We start from the raw sequence: 20,477 nt of genomic DNA, 5'->3' as shown, positions 1-20,477 counted from the left end.
TTTTGTTCAGGATTCTGCACTTAATACGGACTTTTTCTGCAACAAAAGCAATTCTAGCAGGTCAATTCAGGCTGCATATTAAAATTAGTGCTAGTGATGGGATGAATGTGCTATAAAACTGCTTGCAAAACTGCCTTTTTTTCTTCAAGGAAAGCATGAAACAGGAACATTATTGTCTCAGGTCATCATCACAGAAAAATATATTCTTCCTAAATCCTCTTGTTGTTTTGGATCACACAGCAGTAAAGGCTGCACTGTATCTTTTTTTTATTTTCTTATTCAAAAAGGGTGGAGTATTTCTGTGTGCTTTGCCATTCAAACATTCCTGGTGGTTCTATTTTCAACTAAAAATTGTTAAATTAGTAACAGATGTGCTGATTCTTTTGACCGAAAAAGAGGGCAATTTTTTCTACCGTATTTTGAATAAAGTTTTTTAAACATTCACTGATTATTGAACCCTGAGTGCTAGTTTTTGTTACCAGCCTTCAGTGTAAACAGTATCTTACACCACAGAAATCTCACTGAAGTCAGTAGGGAGTAATCCTGATATTACAAGTAGGATGAGGGGCAGCAGAACACATTTGGATTGACTATAAAATGCAGCTTATGGAGCTAGACCCCAAGGTGTAGCATCCCAGTATTGCATTTCCCAACCTGTTTAGGTATGTTTTCTTAATTATTCATCCCCACTTACACCAAAATTGCAAGGCAGGTAGCCCAGAAAATAATTGACATACATGCATACATATCTTATTGGTAATACTGGTCCATTGACACAAAACATATAGAAATCCTTGCGCAGCAGAACTCCTGGGAAACTTTATATTATAGCTCTTGTGCACAACAAATTTAGGAGTCTCAATAGCACTGAAGCATGAGAGAAGGCTTGTGAATAGGACAGAAGAAAGATGCTAGAGGAAAAAAAATCCCATTTATGGAATACCATTCTGAGGTTTGAGTTACAACCATGAGGTTGAATGAGAGGTGTAGCTATTTTGCATTTTTTACACAGTTTGAGTGTGAGATTCCTCCCCCTTTCTGCTCCTGAACTATTTTCATTACTGCAATTTATTTAAGTGCAAGTATTATTCTTTCTCTTTTCTTGCTTATTTATTGACATGTATGTACTCATGATAACACAGATGCTGCTGTAATCTTTCATTCTTCTTAAGCCTTTGGATTTTTTTGTTAATGATAATACGGATGCATGATTTCTTACTTGGATCTGTAGATCATCTAGCAATGAGAACTGATAAATAATGCAGACTGTAATACTTTTCTGTAGTGATTTTTTATAAGATTTGAAGGCCAAATAGGTCTTGACCTTCTGGCACATCAAAGGAAATGAACACCATGTTGAATATATTAAAGACAGGAACCAACCATTTTTGTAGGTGCAATGCCTGCTTCACTTAAAAGGGGACTAAAAACATTCACTAAGGGGGATAAAACATATACATAAATAAAAGAAACCTTTTTCTTTTTTTACTTCCAAGAATACTGAAAATATTCAAGGTATGTTTAGGAGCTAATATGAAACAGGGATGAAATTATAGAAGCAAATAGCTGTTTGCTGTTGTTAAAATACCTCTGGCTCGTGCTTGAGGATATTTCACATATTTTTAATTTTTGAAGTTCGGTTTTACTTTTCAAAGTTGTTTTACTTATGAACATTTTAAGTTGTCTTGAGAAATTTCACAGCTCAAATATTCAGACTTTAGAGAAGTGAAACAAAATTAATTTCTCAGAAAAGAGAGCTCGTTTGTCAAAAATGCTTTTGTGTTGGTGGAACACTGAACTAATCTTTGGGTGCTTTTAAGTCTCCTGGGCTGACTTGCTGTATTTGTCTAAATAGGAGTTAAATAAATGCAAAATGTCTGTCTTTTGGTGACTCTGAAGTAGTTTGGGGTTTTTTTGTTGTTTTGTTTTGGTTTTCTTTTTTTTCTTTTTTTCTTTTTTTTTTCCTTGGGGCAGAAGGAAAGATGTCACTTGGATGTCAGGAAGCTTTTGAAGTTTTCAAGCAGGACCATGCTGACAGTATAACCATTGAAGACAACAAAGAGCTTCTAAAACAGAGGTGAGTGTCACAGCAAGATACAGCTGGAGGCAAACATCCAAGATTTCATTATAATCTGACTAGGAAGGCATAACTTTACACCAGACATCCCAGGCTTCTACTGAGAAATTGGTATAGAAAATTCGCCTTTTCTTATTGAGGATATTTCATATTCAGAAGGCACTGAGTGGTGACGGAGTAAAAGTCTGGATAGATTATGAAAGTAGCATGAGGAATCTTAGTGCCTCTTTCCTCTGATTTTATTCATCTTTGCTTCAACACGGCTATGAAGATATGTGGTAAATGGCATTCATGATCATGAATTATCTAAAGGAAGTAAGATCCATGTGACTGAATCAATTACTGCAATTTCCATTGTCAAAAATGCTTTGCTGGCTTCAGCACTGAGTTGGACAGTAAGCTAGGAGATGTTTAACATATGCTTTTGTCTGTTGTTCCTAACTTGTTTGCCAAGTGATTTTAGCTTCTCTCTGCTAGTTTTGCACTCAAAACCAGAAATAATACTTTCCTCTTCCACATTTACTGTTCATGTTGGCAAAACACTTCAAAGTCTTCAAGTGAAGATGGTGAGAATGGTAAAATATTGAAACATGAATTTTCAAAAATAAGATTTTAAACATCTCAGAAATTAAAACACCAGCACTTGTCTGTGTTGATTGGATAACAGTACTGCTTCAGTGTCAGTTTTTCAAGTGCTAACCCTCCTTGTACTGCAAGAGAAATACAAAGGGTTTTTTTCTTTTTTTCTTCTTTGTTGTCCTGGTGTTTTCTCCTTCTCCAGGTTTCTCCTGCTTTCTTCTGCTTTCTCAATAGCACTGTTTTCCCACTTAATAGACATGAAAGACATTGTTTTCAGGGTCACTGAGTCTTATACTCATTTACTTCAGTGAATTTAAGGCAAGAAATGATCTCTATATCTCTGCAACTTATTCAAGATCTTGCTATTTATCACTTTTCTGAAGTGATTGACTTTACTCCTGGTTCTACAACTCCACAGGGACCCAAATTGCCAAGGTATTAGATGTATGTAAGAATTTATCCATGTAAATTGAATGTTTAGTAATGCCTTCCTTCTGAACAATATGTCAGATGATGCTGCATCACTGCACCATCACTGCATAAATGATTACACTGCAATCGTTTCTGGCGCTGCTGTCTGTTGAGCAGAACACTTCATGGTCACAGCATGATAATGGGAGCAATACAGTTCCGAGCCATGCCCTGAATTTCCTCCAGTTAATTACAATTCTTCCATATTTTTTCTGGTTTTTATTACTATGAAGCAAACTGTTATTTCCTTCTGGTTTCAGAACGTGTAATAGACATGGGCAGAACCCACAAAGTTTGACATCAGATTTGCTTTCCCTGAAGGACAAAGAGATTCAAGAAGAGATTCAAGAGAAACCCCTCTCTAATATGCATCAGCTGATTACAGAAATCAGTGCTAATGTGAATGCTGACACCCTGGACCAAGACAGTTTTCCCCTGCCATTTGTAGTCCTTTATAGCATGGTACCTATAGCTCGAAGTTTATAGTGTTCATCAAAATGGATTTATATCAAGTCCAGTCTGTAATTTGGAATGCAGCCGCTGAACTACCAGTTACACAAAAGCTCTGTTACCCAGCCAGTGTTCAAATTGCACAGGAAGAAGTGTGTGGACACCACATGTTTAAAGGTTACCATAACTTCCATTTATATGTAGGCCTCTTATGTTAATAATTTTGTTTGTAGTTGCATAACCACTTATGTAATACCACAAACAATATTTGATTCACAAATTACTTATTTTTAGCTGTCTTATTTTTTCCTTTGGGTATTTTGGGTAGATTTGCTTGGCTTGGTAATTATATCATTCTCATATTAATTGAATGGTGAACTGTGATTGAGCAGAGTTGGAAGTTTGTGAAGGTCACAACTGTTGCTTGGGCTGTGAAATTATTCATATAGATTGAATATATATGGTCATACATATACAATCTACTGGAATTTTTTTGTAACTACCTGTGTATAAGCAATCAAATACTGAAAAACTTTTGTCTTGTTAAAAAAATATATACAAAAGAAATATTGTTTTTAACATAAAACTTTTCACCTACTACTTCAGAGGTCTGTACAGGGGCAGTAGCTCAGTACTGTAATTCAGTACCATTTCTGGATTTGAAAGTGGGGAAGGCTAAATAGTAAAGCATAACTTCTCTCTGAAGCACATTTGCTGACTTACTGTTCAAGTGAAAGACAATAGATTCAAGCTATTATTGTAGGACAGTTTCCTATGGGAAGTGGCTTTGTAAGATAGGAAAAGTGATCTTCTACAGCTTAGTTTGCAGGTAATGCAAAACAATTATTTTTCTTTTTTTTTCTGTATGTTAATAACTGCTGCCCTGCTTAAAAAAACCCTGTGTTTATGCCCAGACAGAATCAGATTTCTGCAATATGGACTTTCTGTACTTGACCTCCAGAGAACTTAATAATATCCTGTTTCTCATTGTGACCATGTTCTCTTAGCATTGTTTGTCCAAGGAGGAGAAAAATTAATCTCATTTTCTGGTGAAATATGCTACAAAGAAATCTTACAGCTGAGCCAGTCCAACATAATATTGCATACTGCACAAAGCTTTTAAATCCCATCCTAGTTAATACTTCCAGTAGTAAAATTCTACTGAGGTAGACGTGATGTAAAGCTAATTTCCATTTTGTTGTTCTCCATTAATTTTTTCCACTTTCTTCTTTCCTTGCTTTCTGTGTTTCAGCTGGTTGGCAGCTAACTTGTTTTTTCAGTACCTATGGATGAGTTTCATGGAAAGGATGAGTTTCAGTTAGGTCACTTGTTGTTGTAATTTCTAGTAACTAAAAATGAATGGATGCTCATTTAATTCACTAAATGTCTCCATTCTCTCATTAGACAGCCTCTGAGTTTGTCTTGGTTCACATTATGAGTTAGAGATTTGTTTTTCAAAATGTTGATTTTTTAATTACTGACATTTTCATTTAAAGAGCAAAATCTTTGCAAAAAATGCTTGTCCCACTAAAATTAGTGGCTAAATTCACTGGAGTTTTATCATGGGATATTTATCTTGTATAATAAGTAATAGAAGCCATGATTTGGCAACTTCAGCATTTCTATGGAGTAGTCGCCATGTAGGATACACATGTACACTTTTCAGCTAACAATATAATTATTCACTCATCACTGTTCATAGCAATATCACCTTTATGCTACATAATATCACCTTTTTATTAAAGCAGTATCAGAAATAGCCTTTTCCCTTTTAATATTAGAGTCAAATCTTGCGTCTTTAACTGGTTTATTTTGTTTGACTGTGATTCATAGTCACAGATGGAAGTTGTTGGACTGTCATAAATTAATGCCGAATTTCAGTTTATGTTATTGTGCCAGTTTATAAACTGTGCTGTTTGAGAAACAGATGCATGGCCCATTCCGCTATTGGCAGTAACTTATGAATTAGGGCTGGATAGATAGCTGACTTCAACTTGTCCAGCTAAATCTCTCTGTGAACATGAATCAGTCAATAGCCAACAGGAGATTTGCCTCAGGAATTACTAAGTGATTTGCCTCCTGGGAGCTAAGGGAAAGAGAGAGGTACTTCAGAGTGTTTCCCTTTGATCTTTACACAGTCTTCAAGGTCTTCTTGGGTGCTCTAAGTCACCACCAGTGGAAAAAGCTTATATAAAGTCTCACAGATGTTTCAAAAGCTTCTGCTTGCCTTATGTAAGAAACAGTAAGTGCTGAGGAATCCTCCAGCTTCAGCCATTTAGCCATGTTGAATTCAGCCTTGAAAGCAAATGTTCATGAGCAGATACAAATGTGGGCACCTGGAATTCTGACTTGTTCCAGTTTTACAGAGAAATGGACTAACCGAGAAGGGGCAATTTTCCAAACCCCATCTCCCTGGGGAAAGTTGTATTTCTTTATTCTGTTTTGCCATTATTTAAGTGAGAGAGAAATACAATTTGTGGATTTCCTTGGTTACTTTGGTTAGACCAAGACTATTCCAGATCATCTGAAGGCTTGCTTAACAGTTAAGCATTACACTTCTTCCTCCACATTCAGCAAGGTTCGACTTCTGCACATCCAAGTAACAATTCAGAATTTCATGTCAAGCCTAATGTCCTACAACAAATGTCACAATGCAGCAAATCATCCTTCTACATTTTAAACTATTACTATTTAGACTATGACAATGAATGTTTCCTTGAACAAGCCTCAGTTCTCTCAAAGACTCTTCAGACTTTGCCATTGTACATTGACTTGACTGTCATTATTTTTACAGCAGAATATACTTGACATTTGAAAGCCTGACATGTATGCCATTTGTCCTAAACAGTTTTATACAGTACTGAGTTAAATAAGTGTAAGAGAATAATTATGACAACAACTGCTGTATAAGATTAGAAAACTGACAGAAAAAAGCACAAAAGGAGAAGGCATCAAGTTATAGTCAATTGTAGGGAATGTAGAGAATATAAGTGAATTTGTAAGGCTCTGTAGGCAGCTGTTTTTTAAGGCTATGCTTAGATATGACACCTTTCCTAAAGAGCAAGACACAGTGAGCAGGATCCTAAATAACACTGAGGTGAGCATCACTGCAACACCATGTTGCAACCTAGAAAAGAAACTTCCCATCATTAGAATATTTTAAATACCATGTGAAGATTTGATTATTTGGATAAAATGAGGAAGTGGTCAGTGAATTAGTTTAGAAATATACCTGGTGGAAATTTCCCATTTCCTCATTTCCATTTTTCATTTGAGGTCAAGCTATTTGCATACTGCAAAAAGAGAGTTTCCAAAGCCTGGTTCATTGATTTGTTTCCATCCTTCTCAACCTGCTTCTTGCTTGCTATTCGCGTGTATCTATGTGGGTGGTTTGGGCTTTTATCAGTATTTGAGCAGTAGCTGAATATCATCTGAAAGTCTGAATTCAAATAAGGACAATCTGTAGAAGAACAAAATAATATAGTTTTGTCACACTTTCTTATATTTCTATTTGAGAGGTTTCTTAGTGACTGGGCTGTACATTTTCACACAGCACAAAGAGCGATCATCAGCAATATGCAAATTAGAGGCTGAAATTTGAGAATTCCTGGTGAGCAGAAGGTCTAACAATTTCAGATATTTTGTTTTGACTTTGCTTGGTTTTTTTCTTTTATATAACTGAATGTTAAAACATTGCGAGTAATGTAGCATATTAAAATTAATATTGCAGTGTAATATGAATGAATATCTAAGAAAATCCAATTGTTATAATTGAAATAACACAATTTTTTTAATTTAGAAAGTTAAATACATTTGTTTTGTCTGTCTGGTAAACCTATGTGTTGCATGATTTCTTTTAGATTGGACAATCTTTTCTGATGGAAAATTGTTTCCAACTACGTCTACTTACAAATCAAAAAGTAGTCCTGAGTAATTCTGTATTTTATTGGGAAGAACTAGCTTAACTAGTTGTTCTTTAGAATAATTTTGTGTCACTATGTTTGCATTGACAGGTTTGCTGAAGCTAAATGCCTTGGAGAAAAATTAAATGAAGTGAGAAGTAAAATAAGTGAGTACATTTTAGCTTCATTTTACCTTTTAGCTGATGAAATCACAGCATTCAAAGGATATTAGAAGAGATTCTAGTTTCTTAAAAAAAAAAAAAGTAAATGCCTTACTAAGATTTACAACAAGGTAAATCATTAGCTGATGATAGCAGTAATAATTTTATGTACAATTTTTTTATTATTTCAAATGCCGTAATGTGAAAAACAGTTCCCTTCTTTACTTGACAGGTTGTCTGAAATTTATCAAAAGAAGTTAACATGTTAACATTGGATTTTCTGAATTTTTGGGGGGGATAAAAGGATCCAAAGCTATCATTTCAAATTGTAATATCTATAGATTAAACATTGTATTTATCTATTAATTTATATAGCTTCTGATAAAAGGATATTTCATTGTTGAATTACCCCTCTGCACTTCCTTTGTGCAGATTAATTAGAGCAATTCTGAGGAGTGCCTCAGTTTTCTGGAGTGCTTTGTCATTTTTTCCCTTGAGGGTCTCAACAGCATGTGCTTGGCTTCTGGTTTCAGATTGTTCAAAGCCAAAACCCACCTATAGATACATTAAACCCCAAGCTAGGTCTTATCTGATCTTCCTAGCAGCCTTTGATATGTCCCTAGTTGAATTCTGAGTCCTGCTGCTTCCAAGTCTGTAGCTCCTTTCCTAAAAATTGGCTATCTAAGCTCTGTCAGATGCAAAACGCAGTTTTGTCCTGTACCGCTGAAGTCCTTGGAGACCAGGTCCATGTTTTTCTGTATGCACACATTCGGGTGAAACAAGTCTCTTCAAGCTTCCAGATACAGGCTGTGAGGGACTAGATTTAAATGTAATTTGGCACGCTGGTCCAGTGGTGTAGACCTTGCTCTTAGTTTCTCTCTATTTCCTCTTTGGGTGGCATCAGCACAGACATGGACAGTGAAGTCATTATCATCACTTTTTGTCTTATAAGAGCAGTTGAATTCTGGGAAAGGGCAAAAAAATCTCGTGGAACTCCTGACAAGTACTCTGAACTTTCACCAGAGTCATGATTATATTCTCTGTGGTCATGAATGGTAGCTACTGCCAGATTCCCCGCCCAGTCACGTTTTGGTACACCACAAGTCCCTCAGAGATATTATGCAGTATATTTAAAGTTATGTCAGCTATGCAGAAAGCCTCAGCCATGTTGGCACTGTGTTTTCAAACCCCAGCACAAGGGATGTTTGGAAATGACCCAGAACCAGAGGCATCAGGTGCTGAGCCCTGCTGCAGCTGTTTTCTGAACACTGGGTTATTTCTGCAGGACATGACACTTGAATCAACCTGCCTTCTTTCAGTAGGCTCATTTGTCTCCTTCAGACTGGCCAGAACATAAATGTCAGTACAGAACTCGTGCATGGATATCCACAGATTGGCCCATGCAAGTAGAATTTTAATATCCATCTTGCAACTATGAGTCAGTCCAGTGTCCATATAAGCTCACTTAAATCCTGCCGAGTTGGCTTTTTCGCCTGGTAAACTTGGAAAAGCAGTTTAAAGTTACTGTGGAGGACAATGCATGTTATTCACTGAGCAACAGGAAGCACCTCCAAGGTGAATAACACCTGCAGTGTTTGTGCAGTGGTGTGCACAGGTGCACATGAGCCATCACATCAGGATACGTCTTTTTTCTGCTGCCATCTTGAAGTCCACATTGTCCTGCTTTAATTCTTTCTCCTAGATTTTACTCTTTGATAAGTCCAAGACATTTTGTGGCCTAAATGAAGTAGAGCCAAAGAAAGCACAAAGTTAGACTTCTTTCTCTTGCTGAAGGTGAAATCCATTTTGGAGCATGCATACTGAACACCAGCAGTGAAGCCACACACAAGCACATCTTCCGCAGTGCCTGGGGCTGCAACTTGAAGACAGGAGCCTAGCAGCTGCCTTATAGCTGTTGCAAATGTTTTAGGGAGAGAGCAAATGTTTGGACGGTGTGAGAGACAGTACAAGTGGTGGGACACATGCCAGTCCTGAAGGTACCACTTGTAGTGTCATGTTGGGACAAGACTTGTGTGGTCTATAAGTTCCTTGTGATTTCCAGCAGTCTACTATGGCAGCTCTCAGAAAAAAATGTAGCACAGCAATGTAGATGTAGCCTCTCAAGACTGTTTCCGTGGATCCCAGCAAAATCTAAAAGAAATTCTTGGTTTGGACTGAATTGCTGTGGGTTTTTCCCCAGTAAGTTGGGCAAAACTTCTGATAGCTGTAGTGCAGTAGAGTATGGATTTTGCTGCAATTAAAAGCATCTGGTTTAAAATTTGGTTTTGGTTAAGTGCTAGAAGTGAAACAGGAGTATATTTGGGGAACATGAATGATACAAAAATCTGAGTGCATATTCATATGTATATGTAACCTAAAAAACCAAACTGATCCCTTGAACAAAACAATCAGCTGTATGAAAAGTTAGTAGTATTGTGCTGAACTTGACAATGCTTTTATGCCTCCTATAGGAAATTATAATAGCTTGTAAGCCACATGAATATTGCAAAGCACCTTTAAGAATCAAACTAGAAATGTCTCAATAGTTCTAAGACAAATTGCACAAAATTACACATTTTGGTTTTGTTTGGGTTTATAAAGTGCAGTTGCAAGTAAAGTGTTCTCAAATTGAAAATTAATTTTGTTACTCTCCCCTTTTTTTAATTTGGTAGTAAAATGGAAAAATGGCCTTTTCATTTAGTTCATACTATAATCCTACTATATAAGAAAGAGATTCTATCCATGTTGTATCCTTTTATAGCTATCTGTATGCTGATCTGTGCAGATGTACACTGCTTTGTGGATGGTTTTTGAACACTGATGTCTGAGGCTTGAGAGGGATCATATTGTACAGTCCTTCCTTCAATTCTGTCTGTGTAACTTTATGCATCATGTGAAAATTAGCACTCTGGTTAATATAAGTACTACATTTTATTCATAGATCCTTTTTTCCTATCCAGCATTGTTTTCATCATAGTTGTTAATCTACCTATTAGCACCTCTCTAAAAACTATTCGATCTTACATCCAGTATGGCACTTTCTGGCTTATTTAATTTAGCCAATGCAATTACACTAGTTTATATAGTTTAGCAGCTTGAAACAATTTTTCAGTGAAATCTGTCTCATTGTAGCATACATACTCAAAAGACCATTATGGATGCTAAGTGAGGTTACTAACCTGCCAAATTTTTACTGAAAATGTGGTAGGAGAAATAAGAGTCATCTGTGGCCTGCAACTAGATTTTAATTTACTTTTATTGTTGTTTCGGCTTCCTTAAGCATTCCTGGCTGCCTTGTTGTGCACAATCAAGAACAGATCCCATCAATATCAGTTTCTGTTGTTTCTAAGCTACACTTAATAGTATAAAACTATGCACCACAGAGGCCCTAGTGCCCATTTCATGCAGTCCGATCATACTTTGAGACAGCAACAGAGCTGGCTGTAACTTTTATGTCATAAATTCCCTTTCTTTCTGACTTTGGAAATGTTAGTGTTTTGCAGTAAAAAGTACACAAAATACTCTAACCACTTCTCAATTACACTAGCATTTCAAAAACATCAGGAAGCTTAAGCTGGAAAAAGAATTTGCAGTAAGATTTTCAGGTTAGGCTTTTGCTGGTGTTATTGCTTGCATAAAAAGATTAAGGAAAACAATGTCTAGATGTAAGCTGGAGTTTAAGTGTAGAGTGATTATAGTATCAGAAATGATATATTGTGGCTAGCAGGCCTCTTTGCTACTATACCACATATTCCTGGATTCTCTCTCCTTTTGTGTTTAATAGCACTGCAGAGAACGCAGAGATTTTAAAATTGTTTTTGTGGAAAATAATATGAATGTCTTAGATTTTTCATAATGCTTAATTTTCACGATTATGTCCTATTTTATTGTAGGATAAAAATTGTCTTTTTCTGATACTTAAAAAAAAAATGCTGCATAAATACACCATCAAAAGGCAGGGAGATGAAGTATGGGTTCTGAACATGTAGACGTGTCTGGATTGGTTTGAGTGAACTATTCAGAATTGTTTACACATGACTGGAGAACGTATCCAAGGACTGGACTTTAAAAGACAAATACAGAAAAACAACATGAGTACAACTGGAAAAAAATTAACTGAGAGGTCAGGGAGCTAATGAGAACTCACTAACCAGAGCAGAAGTGAAAAGTGGGCCAGCATTGATGTACAAGTAAATTTTTGCCTTCCTAGTCCAACATTAAGAAACTTAAAAATGTGTGTTTCACTAGCTTAAAAAAAAAAAAAAAAAGTGAAAAAACACGCTGTCTCACTGCAAGTGTTTTTGTATTGTATCATTTTCAAAGAGTTAGGGTCTCTGCCAAGAACTATAGATCCTTTTGGTATTACAGAAGAAGACCTGGTGAGGAAAATTTGATGCTGAAACCAAGGATTTAATTTCAGGATAGTGAAGATACAGAATTTCTTCTAGCAAAAAATTGAATGATTGTTCCTAGCACATCGTGATGGGTCAGCCTTGGCTGGCTGCCAGGTGCCTAACCAGCTGCTCTCTCACTCCCCTTACTTAGCAGAACAGATGGAGAAAGTAAGAAGAAAAAGCTCATGGGTCAAGATAAAGATGGGGACACCACTTACCAGTTACCATCAGGGGCAAAACAGACTGAAGTTGGAGAAAATTAATTTAATTTCTTTCCAATTAAAATAGAGCTGGGTGGTGAGAAAAAAAAGACAAAACCTCTGAAGTCAAAACCTCTCTGCTTATCAGGCTTAGCAGGAGTTTTGTTTCTAGGATACTGTTATCAATAAGGCAGTTTTACACCATTACAAGGACATTCTCTATGAAAGGACTCTGACAGTAAGGAGAAGTCTACATCTGAACAAACTGCAAAGCATTAAAGAACAAGAAAAAAGTTCAACTGCTATGACATTGATCACAGAGCAAATTAGAGTTGGGAGAATTGAAAATACTGGTTTTGGTGTAACTTAAACAGATATCATTCAGAATTTAGTGACTAAAAAGTTGCCTATATACAAGAATGTGCTATGGCTTAGATGCATTTAAGATTAGTAAAGATTTCCAGTTCATCCCTAAAATGTCTGTCAACTTGGGGTATTTATATCACTATTAGATTTGGTCTTTTCCTAAAGGAAAAAAAGCAAACTAAATGGTATTTAATGCCCAAAGGGAAGCAGCTGTTGTTTTTAGTCTGTCCAGAAATCAGCTAACATTATGATTGAAGCTGGGAGAGGAAGGGCAAACTCATGTGGGAGTAATAACTGTGTGAGGAAACAGGCACTCTTGGAACGAAAAAGGGTAAGTGGGTGGATTATGTGCACATGATGCTGATGATGCAGCTATGCCCACAAGAATGCTGAGATATTGCACTGCTCTGCCTCATTTCAAGCTTTGATTTTAGTGTACAAGATCATAGGATACCAAAGCCAATTTTAATCTTCAGTGAGAGCAAGTCCTAGTATTGCAAAGCTAGGTTATTGAAAAGTCTTCCTTTAATTTGCTTGCAAATTATTCAAATGAGTGACCTTATGTATCACAGTTAATGGAGTGCTACACTGAAATGAAGAGGACTGGAGGAGAGTGGGGACAAGACTTTGCAGTGCTCAAGGATAATATTGATTCTGATTCACTGCCTTGTACCTCACGCTGCTATTTCTGTGAATGCAAAGTTAGATGTAAAACCTAATCAGACCCTAAATATTGTAAAACCTGAATTTATAATCACCTTTTTCTCTATGTGCAAGACTTTATGGATGTATACATAAAAAAATCTTTTGTTATGATGACTCTACCTCCCCATGGAGATAAGCCAAGTAGCCCTACTTTTAAACTCCAAAGTAAGAATATTTTGTGCAAGGTTTTTCTTTACATGTGCACAACTTTATGAAGGACCTGATAGCAACCTTTTTGCATTGATAAGAAATTAAATAAGAGGAAGTGATGTTTCTCATGCAGAGGTGGTCTGAGAACACTTTGTTGGCTACATTGTATATCTACATGGTTTTAGCTTCACATACAGGCAATAAATTACGTTGAAAAAGAAGAATAGGTTAGTTAAGAACTAGAATCCCAAGGATGATATTAGGAATGTGATGCATATTTTAGGTCGCGGTTATATAGACTGAAAGAACTGAGAGAAGTCATGTACCAGCAAAAAGCATTTTTTAAACTTTTGCTGAAGAAGTATACGTACTTAGGAAGGACAGAATTTTTCTGTTGAAGAAAATTTTCATGCTTTACATTGAACCTAAATGAAATGAAACTGTTGTGATGATTTACTATATCAAAAGAAAATTAATCAAAATGTTGCTTTCTTAAAGATCAATAGTATTGGTAGTATTATCTATTGATTTTGTATTAACATAAATGTTCTGAATCAGAGACATTAGCTTACTGGATATTGTTTCTGACATGAATGAAGTGAGGCTATAATAAGAGAGAAATTACCATGCTTTGAAATGCATTCCATTCTTCAGTGTAATATTCTGAGATACTTATTCTTTTGTGGAAATAAACACTGAGACTTCATAGCTGCTGATTAGTATAATTCACTGTTCCAGTTTAATTCCAGAAAGTATCAAGTACTTACACAGACATATCTGATGTACATGCTCAGTGAATTTTACTGGAAATGACTAGTGCAGAAGAAAAATGGCAAGATTGGGCTTAAAAAGGGATTGAGAAACTTCAAGAAACGTTACATTCCACAGGCAAATCTGGTTCAAATGAGATGCAAACAACCCATAAATAAATGAATTCAGTATGCAGATTTAATGAACAGATAACTCAGTAATATCATTCCACAGTGTTTCATTCTTCAGGTAGCTTAGTATGAATTGCTGTTCCCAGCAGAGACCTTTAAAGTCCATGGAACGTGAAATCTTGAAATTCTCACTCAAGAAAAACTGTAGCTGAGGTCAGTTTGAGTTCTGCTTGTGTAAGGATTGAAAAGCAAATTCTGGAAATATTTCCATGTTTGACTTTATTGTTTTAGTTGATAAAAGGCAACAAGCATTAGGTATGGTAGTAATTGTTTCAAACAAACAAATAATACCACTTATAGTATAAAATATATTGCAATATAGTCCAGTGTCTCCAAAGTTGGCTCCTTGAACTGCATCCACAGTTTCAGCAAACTTTATGCCACTGAGGCTGCTCAGCTGCCTTCTGATGTTGAGAGCAATCCATTGTTGTGAGCTCAGCCAGCCACTTTAGCACTGTCCTCTATTTAAAAGGTGGTTACCTTTAAATGTTTTCTCATTCCTCATAATCAGGAATGATACAACAGGTATCACATGTGGTCTTTCAAGTGCTTTTTCTTATTTACAAGCAAGTGTTTCACCCGATGGAAGTGATGTGTACCGCCCTTAAACATTACACTGAGTTCTGTGTCACAAAAGGTATAACTTGAAGGAACAGCAAGGAAATTTTCTATTTGCTATTTATCTTGTTCTTTCATCAGAGTCCATTCTAGATGTGGAAAGCTCCCTGAGAACCAAACATTAACATATCCATCAATGCCTGACATTAAAAAACTAAGGATTCCAGATTTCCTTCTCAGACAGAAATCTGAGCAGTGCACTGAATCTGACATGCTCAGGATATGCTGAGTGCATGCAACTGGGCACCTGCACAGCACAGGCTGTGCAACCCATCCAGCACATCCTATAGGTGTCAAAAATACTGTGTGTGCCCAGATGACTTCTACAAAACTGGCTCTGTGTCACTCTACATGCATTCTGCATGTACAATGATTTATGTGTCCAGGATTTCCAGCTGCCAGGCAGCTGGTCCCCCAGCTGCACTGCTCAGTACCTGAGAAATTCCAGATGAACAGCCAAGTCAGTGATCTAGAACAAGGTGAAGCAGTAATTTACCATGAGAAAGGGGAGATTTGGCAAGTACACATCAGTGCAGACTTGAATCCCTCTGAAACAAAAAAGGTTGCCTGCCTGCTGCTTCACCACTTCTGTTCCGGCACAGGGGATATATATATATATATATGTGTATATAGATATACATAAAACATAAATACACTTAGTCTCCACCAATTTCTCCTCTCCTGGGAAGCTGCCTGCATGTTGCAGATGTCCTCTGCCACTTAACGGAGTTAATCTTGGCCTCAGGACATGAGAGTTTTTTCAGAAAAAGTAACACAAGTGGTATTTCTACCATATTTAATCTCGGGTGTGTAACTATGCTGTTTACTCCCAAGAGATGTCACTTATGACTAACATAACAAAGCACATTAGCTCTGCAAAACCTGCAGCCATCTGTGAGAAAAACAGAAGAGAAAACAGGCCATGGGGACAAACAGTCCCCAGCTGTAATTTCCCAGCTGGGTTGTTGTTCACTGTGGCCCAGTGCCTGGAAGCCCCAGCCTGTTTCTGATCTCCAGGTCAGTATCAAAGAAGTTTTGTAATCAAGGAGGCATGTTTATATGTCCACCAAAAATAGCAGTAGCTGTTAAAGCTGAAGCCATTCAGCATGGCTGACATGGTCTTCAGATTCTTTCTCCTTAATTTCTTGGCCCAATTGTTTTGCAACCTAATGCTGAAAAAACATAATTCCTATGTGTGTTTGTTTTGGATAAATATCTAATCATCGTGCCATCGTGACTGCAGTTTTGGAATTTATTTTTTAAATGTTACATTTTGATTTTTGGAAGCATGGAATTGAAAACACAGAAAACCAGCTGAGATTCTGCAGGTTTTATTTTCTTAACCACCTCATCACCATCTCTAGTTTGTTCTCCGTTAGAAATGTGATTTACTTTGCAGGATGCTCCACCTTATTTTTCTGTTTGGTTACAACTCCTTCCATTTTAACTTATTTCCTTCTTTCTGTGATGAAATACAGTTTACTTTCACCCTGATTCTGTTAAGGTTCTTTTTCTACTGATGCTGAACTCACTTCAGGCATGATTTCTGTGGCTCAGTTTAGCCAGGGATCTGTAGAACACAATGCAAAAATGCTGTGACCTCTCACAGCATCTTTCATAAGATCTCCCACAAGGTGCTGTATCGCAGAATGGATGTCATGCATTTCACACAGACCTGCCATATAACTGCAAAATGGTAACTGGTTGCTACCATTTTTGGGCAGACTCAGCGCTGTGATGAAAGTTTCCGCAACTATTTTCTTGTTCTAGGAGCAGCCAGTTTATGCATAAGATAAAGCAGAGTGACAGAAAGATATTTTTCTTGCTTGCTAACAGTTTAGTGAAAGGTTCACGTTACTAAATTTTTTGTTTCTTCACAGTGTTCATGGTGAGTCAGAGTAATCAATTAACTGCCTTGTTTGTAACAGCAAATAATATTTTTCATTTACATGAGAATTTGTGCTTAGAATCTCAGAAGTCACTGCAATGTGAGCAGGGCTCACATTGTGTTGGAATAATGCGGTCACACTTGCTTAGTGTAATTCTTAACACCCTATGATTAAGCAATTAATAATAAAGTAATACTTTTAGCTGAGTGAGGGTCCTCAGAAAAATGATAGTAATATGTACAAACAAGGAGAAAAAAACAGACAAGAACATAAACTCAATTATAACAGCCCATAAAGCATTACTGTGCCTTTCTGAAATCAGGAGAGACAATCCATCTTTGTTACATTTACTGTAGGCAATGTAAATATTATAGGTCTAACTCTTGTCTCGCTTCAGATGTATACCTGGACTGGTGCAGCTGTACCAGAGCTGTCTGTTCCACCGATGGACCCCTGCTGCGTCATGCTTGGGCAACTGTCGGACAAGACAATCTCTCTGTCCTTAGTTAGTGTAGGATTTTTCTTCCCTGCTCTGTTAGAGCTGAGACTGACAAGAGAACCAGGGAACCCCAGCAGCAGCTTTGTGGCAGCCTTTCTCCTTTTTCTGCTTCTTCCTATAAAAACAGGATACCATCTTCGGTAATATAAAATCATCTTTGCAGGAGCACTCAGGAAAATTTTTTTGGAAGGTACAAGTGTTTTGGCTTCAGGGGGCAATGCATATGTTTATGCCAATGCTAAATATTGTCCATTGTTTCAGAGTAGCTTACATATGTTTGGTTTTACTTTTAAACAATAGGCAATGCCCCTGGGTGACAGTGCATAGGCTGAATGGGTCCTTAGAATGAGAAAACACAACTTGTCAAATGACTTATTCAGAAAAGACCAAACTGAATGAATTCATTTGAACAGCTCTGTTATGCTCCCCTGATGTGCTATTCTTTAAACAGAGGAACATTTTTAGTGTAACAGTCACTCCAGGCCTAAGATGTTAATGTTTTCTTTGGATCTGTGTTGGAATCTACATATGTAGGAAAATTTTTCGTTGTCTAATTATTACAAATGATGTTCTGTTCTTTAGAAACAGAAGTATTTTCAGGGGAAAAAGTTATGGTCAGGAGGAAGCCAAGTAAACACTTTTTACTTAAGGTTTTCACTAGAATGACTAAAAGCAAATGGACCAAGCTCATTTGACTTAATTAAGCTATGAACTTCCATGACTATAAACTTGGAAAACTACCTCTCGGTGACAGATTTTCTGCTTGTAGGCTGTCTACAGACTGAAAATGGATAATCATTGCTGGATTGCTATGCTGCATTTGCTCTTTTATTAGGCTAATAAGTTCTTAAGTCACTCCTTTAAATTTGGGATTTTTTTAAAGAAAATATGCTAGATGATAGTTAATGCTATATTACAGTGTGGGTTTTTTTTAATTGTACCATCTTTCATACAAAAAGCTTTCCTTGATCATGTCTGTCTTTAGTACTGGATGAGCTGAGAGGTTATGAGTGAAGAATCAAACCTTCAAACTGTAGAGGGGTACACCTTAGCTCATTCCAAGTAGCATTGTCAAAGGATGATACCCCTTCAGGAGCACAGAAATAGAAAATTGTTTTTCATACGATTTTATGGTTCATTTACACATCTGGACAGCATTCATGCAGACTTGCAATGCAGGCATACATACTTACATGCACTAAAATACAATAGCTGTTTTTTTCTAATCAAACTAGTTCCTAAATCTTGTAGGACTATTGATGTAGCGATGATTCATGGCTGGTTGTGAATATTGCAAGAGGAGTGCAATCAATGAAGCATAGCTGTAGTATGAAGATGTTCTCATGCACTTTAGTTAAGGCTGTCAGAAGACGGCTGTCCAGAGCTGATGACATCATTATGCCACATACATAGAATCAGGTTGCGTTTCAAATTGATGAGCAATTCAAGAAGCTGAACTAGGCTTATCCACAACAGTAAATATATACTGTATCTTTACAGGAAGCTATTTCAGATTTTACTGGATGCTAATATGTCTCTAACATTCAAAAAACCATTTCTCAAAAGTTTGGTATATATAATACAAGTAAATGAGCATTAAAAATATAAGTGACATGCCTGTTCTCACTCTGACCTTGTTTCTATCACCCTGAAACCTTGACATGCCCTCAAAACATGGTAGCATATCTAAGCAGCCCCAGTGCCACAATTAAAAAAAAAAAAAAAAAAATTGTGTCAAATCTACCAGATTTCTAACATCAGTCTAACTATGTCTCATCTGACCACAAGACACACAGTAATACGAGCTCAATTCCGATGCAATTTCTTGAGTAAAATAGAAAAATTTTTAAAGGTTGTGAATCTGAAGTATATAGTGAAGCCTGGAACTCTAATTTTCTCTTGGGCAGCCCTGGCCAGAAAAAAATATCACAAAGTGAAGCTGGACATCAGACTGTTGCATAGAAATTACAAAGCCATGAAGGCAGTATTGTAACAGGAAATAACCATCTCCATCTTACACTTCGATGTGTTCGCTCTCTGTTCAAAATATTAACTGAGACCAATGTGTTAGTACCAGAAAACTTCTTGGGGATAAAATTCTTTGTCTTTGACATTGCCTGTTTGTACTTTAAGACCCTTCATTTGTTTTTTAAGCTTCTTAAATTTGAACATTAAAAGAAAAAGGCAAGGAGCTGTATATAAAGCTGTTCCTCTGACTTTATTTTCCTTATTCTTTCTCTTCCACTAATTTCTCAGAAATAATCAAGAGATAAGCTGCATTTAGTCATATGAGCATCCAGAATACCAAATTCACAGATTATGATTCCTTATCCATATGGCATTGCTTTTCAGCCATGCTTTTCGGGCCAGCTTAATATTTAATTCATGAACAAGTAGATGTGATAAACAACAGAACAACAGTTTCCAGATGTGCATCATTTCTGTGTCTTTTCTAGTATATGAAAAGAAGATAGATGCACAGAATATTTGTTAACTTTGGACAACACCTAAAATAACGCTCTGACATCTAAGGTACAGCTTACATGAAATTTAGGCATGTAAATTCAGGAGAGCTAGCTAGGAAAAAAAAAAGAATAAACAAACACACAAACAAACACACAAACAAACCAAAAAAAACAAACAAAAAAAGCCCTATTCACTTTAATTCCTGAAATATAACAGACTGCCTTTGCACACAGAAGCACTACTTTATTGACTGAGCTGCCTATTTCCTACCTGTTGAGAATCAAGAAATGTGTCCTTCTGTAGAAGTCTCTTGGTGTGTGCTTCCCACTAAACATCCATGCTTGGCTAAAATTGCCTGGTTGGCTTTGAGTTCAACTTAAAAAAAAAACCAGCTGGGTAGTGACAGCCAGACTTGGGATGATAGACTAAAGGTCTGAGCATTTGTTTCTGAATTCAGAAAACATCCAGGTTCTGAGTTCCATTTTCAAGGAGATGTTGAACCACAGTCCCTTAGTGCTTTCCGTTGGCTATCTTAGATACCCAATATTGTGTACGTGACCTGTTAGGAATTTATGAGCACTTACCACTTCCCATACTCTGCTTTCTACA

At 36.7% G+C, this 20,477-nt stretch overlaps 2 protein-coding genes across 2 annotated transcripts in view; one reads left to right on the top strand and one right to left on the bottom strand.

The window, feature by feature from the left end:
• Positions 1-20,477, top strand: part of KIF6 (kinesin family member 6) — a 161,572-nt gene that overhangs the window by 100,766 nt on the left and 40,329 nt on the right. The window contains exons 14-15 of the mRNA XM_065631980.1: positions 1,975-2,077; positions 7,591-7,646. Coding sequence (XP_065488052.1) covers positions 1,975-2,077; positions 7,591-7,646 — 159 coding nt within the window. The remainder of the gene's footprint in view (positions 1-1,974; positions 2,078-7,590; positions 7,647-20,477) is intronic.
• Positions 8,586-17,368, bottom strand: LOC135986466 (adenylosuccinate lyase-like). The gene is given in 5 exon segments (XM_065630429.1): positions 8,586-8,815; positions 8,818-8,906; positions 8,908-9,141; positions 15,449-15,483; positions 17,309-17,368. Coding segments are annotated over 5 exon segments (648 nt in total).

Source organism: Caloenas nicobarica, chromosome 3 (genome assembly GCF_036013445.1).
Source record: "Caloenas nicobarica isolate bCalNic1 chromosome 3, bCalNic1.hap1, whole genome shotgun sequence".
Lineage (NCBI taxonomy): Eukaryota > Metazoa > Chordata > Aves > Columbiformes > Columbidae > Caloenas > Caloenas nicobarica.
Note: the sequence above shows the minus strand (reverse complement) of the source record. Positions and strands in the feature narration are given on the sequence as shown.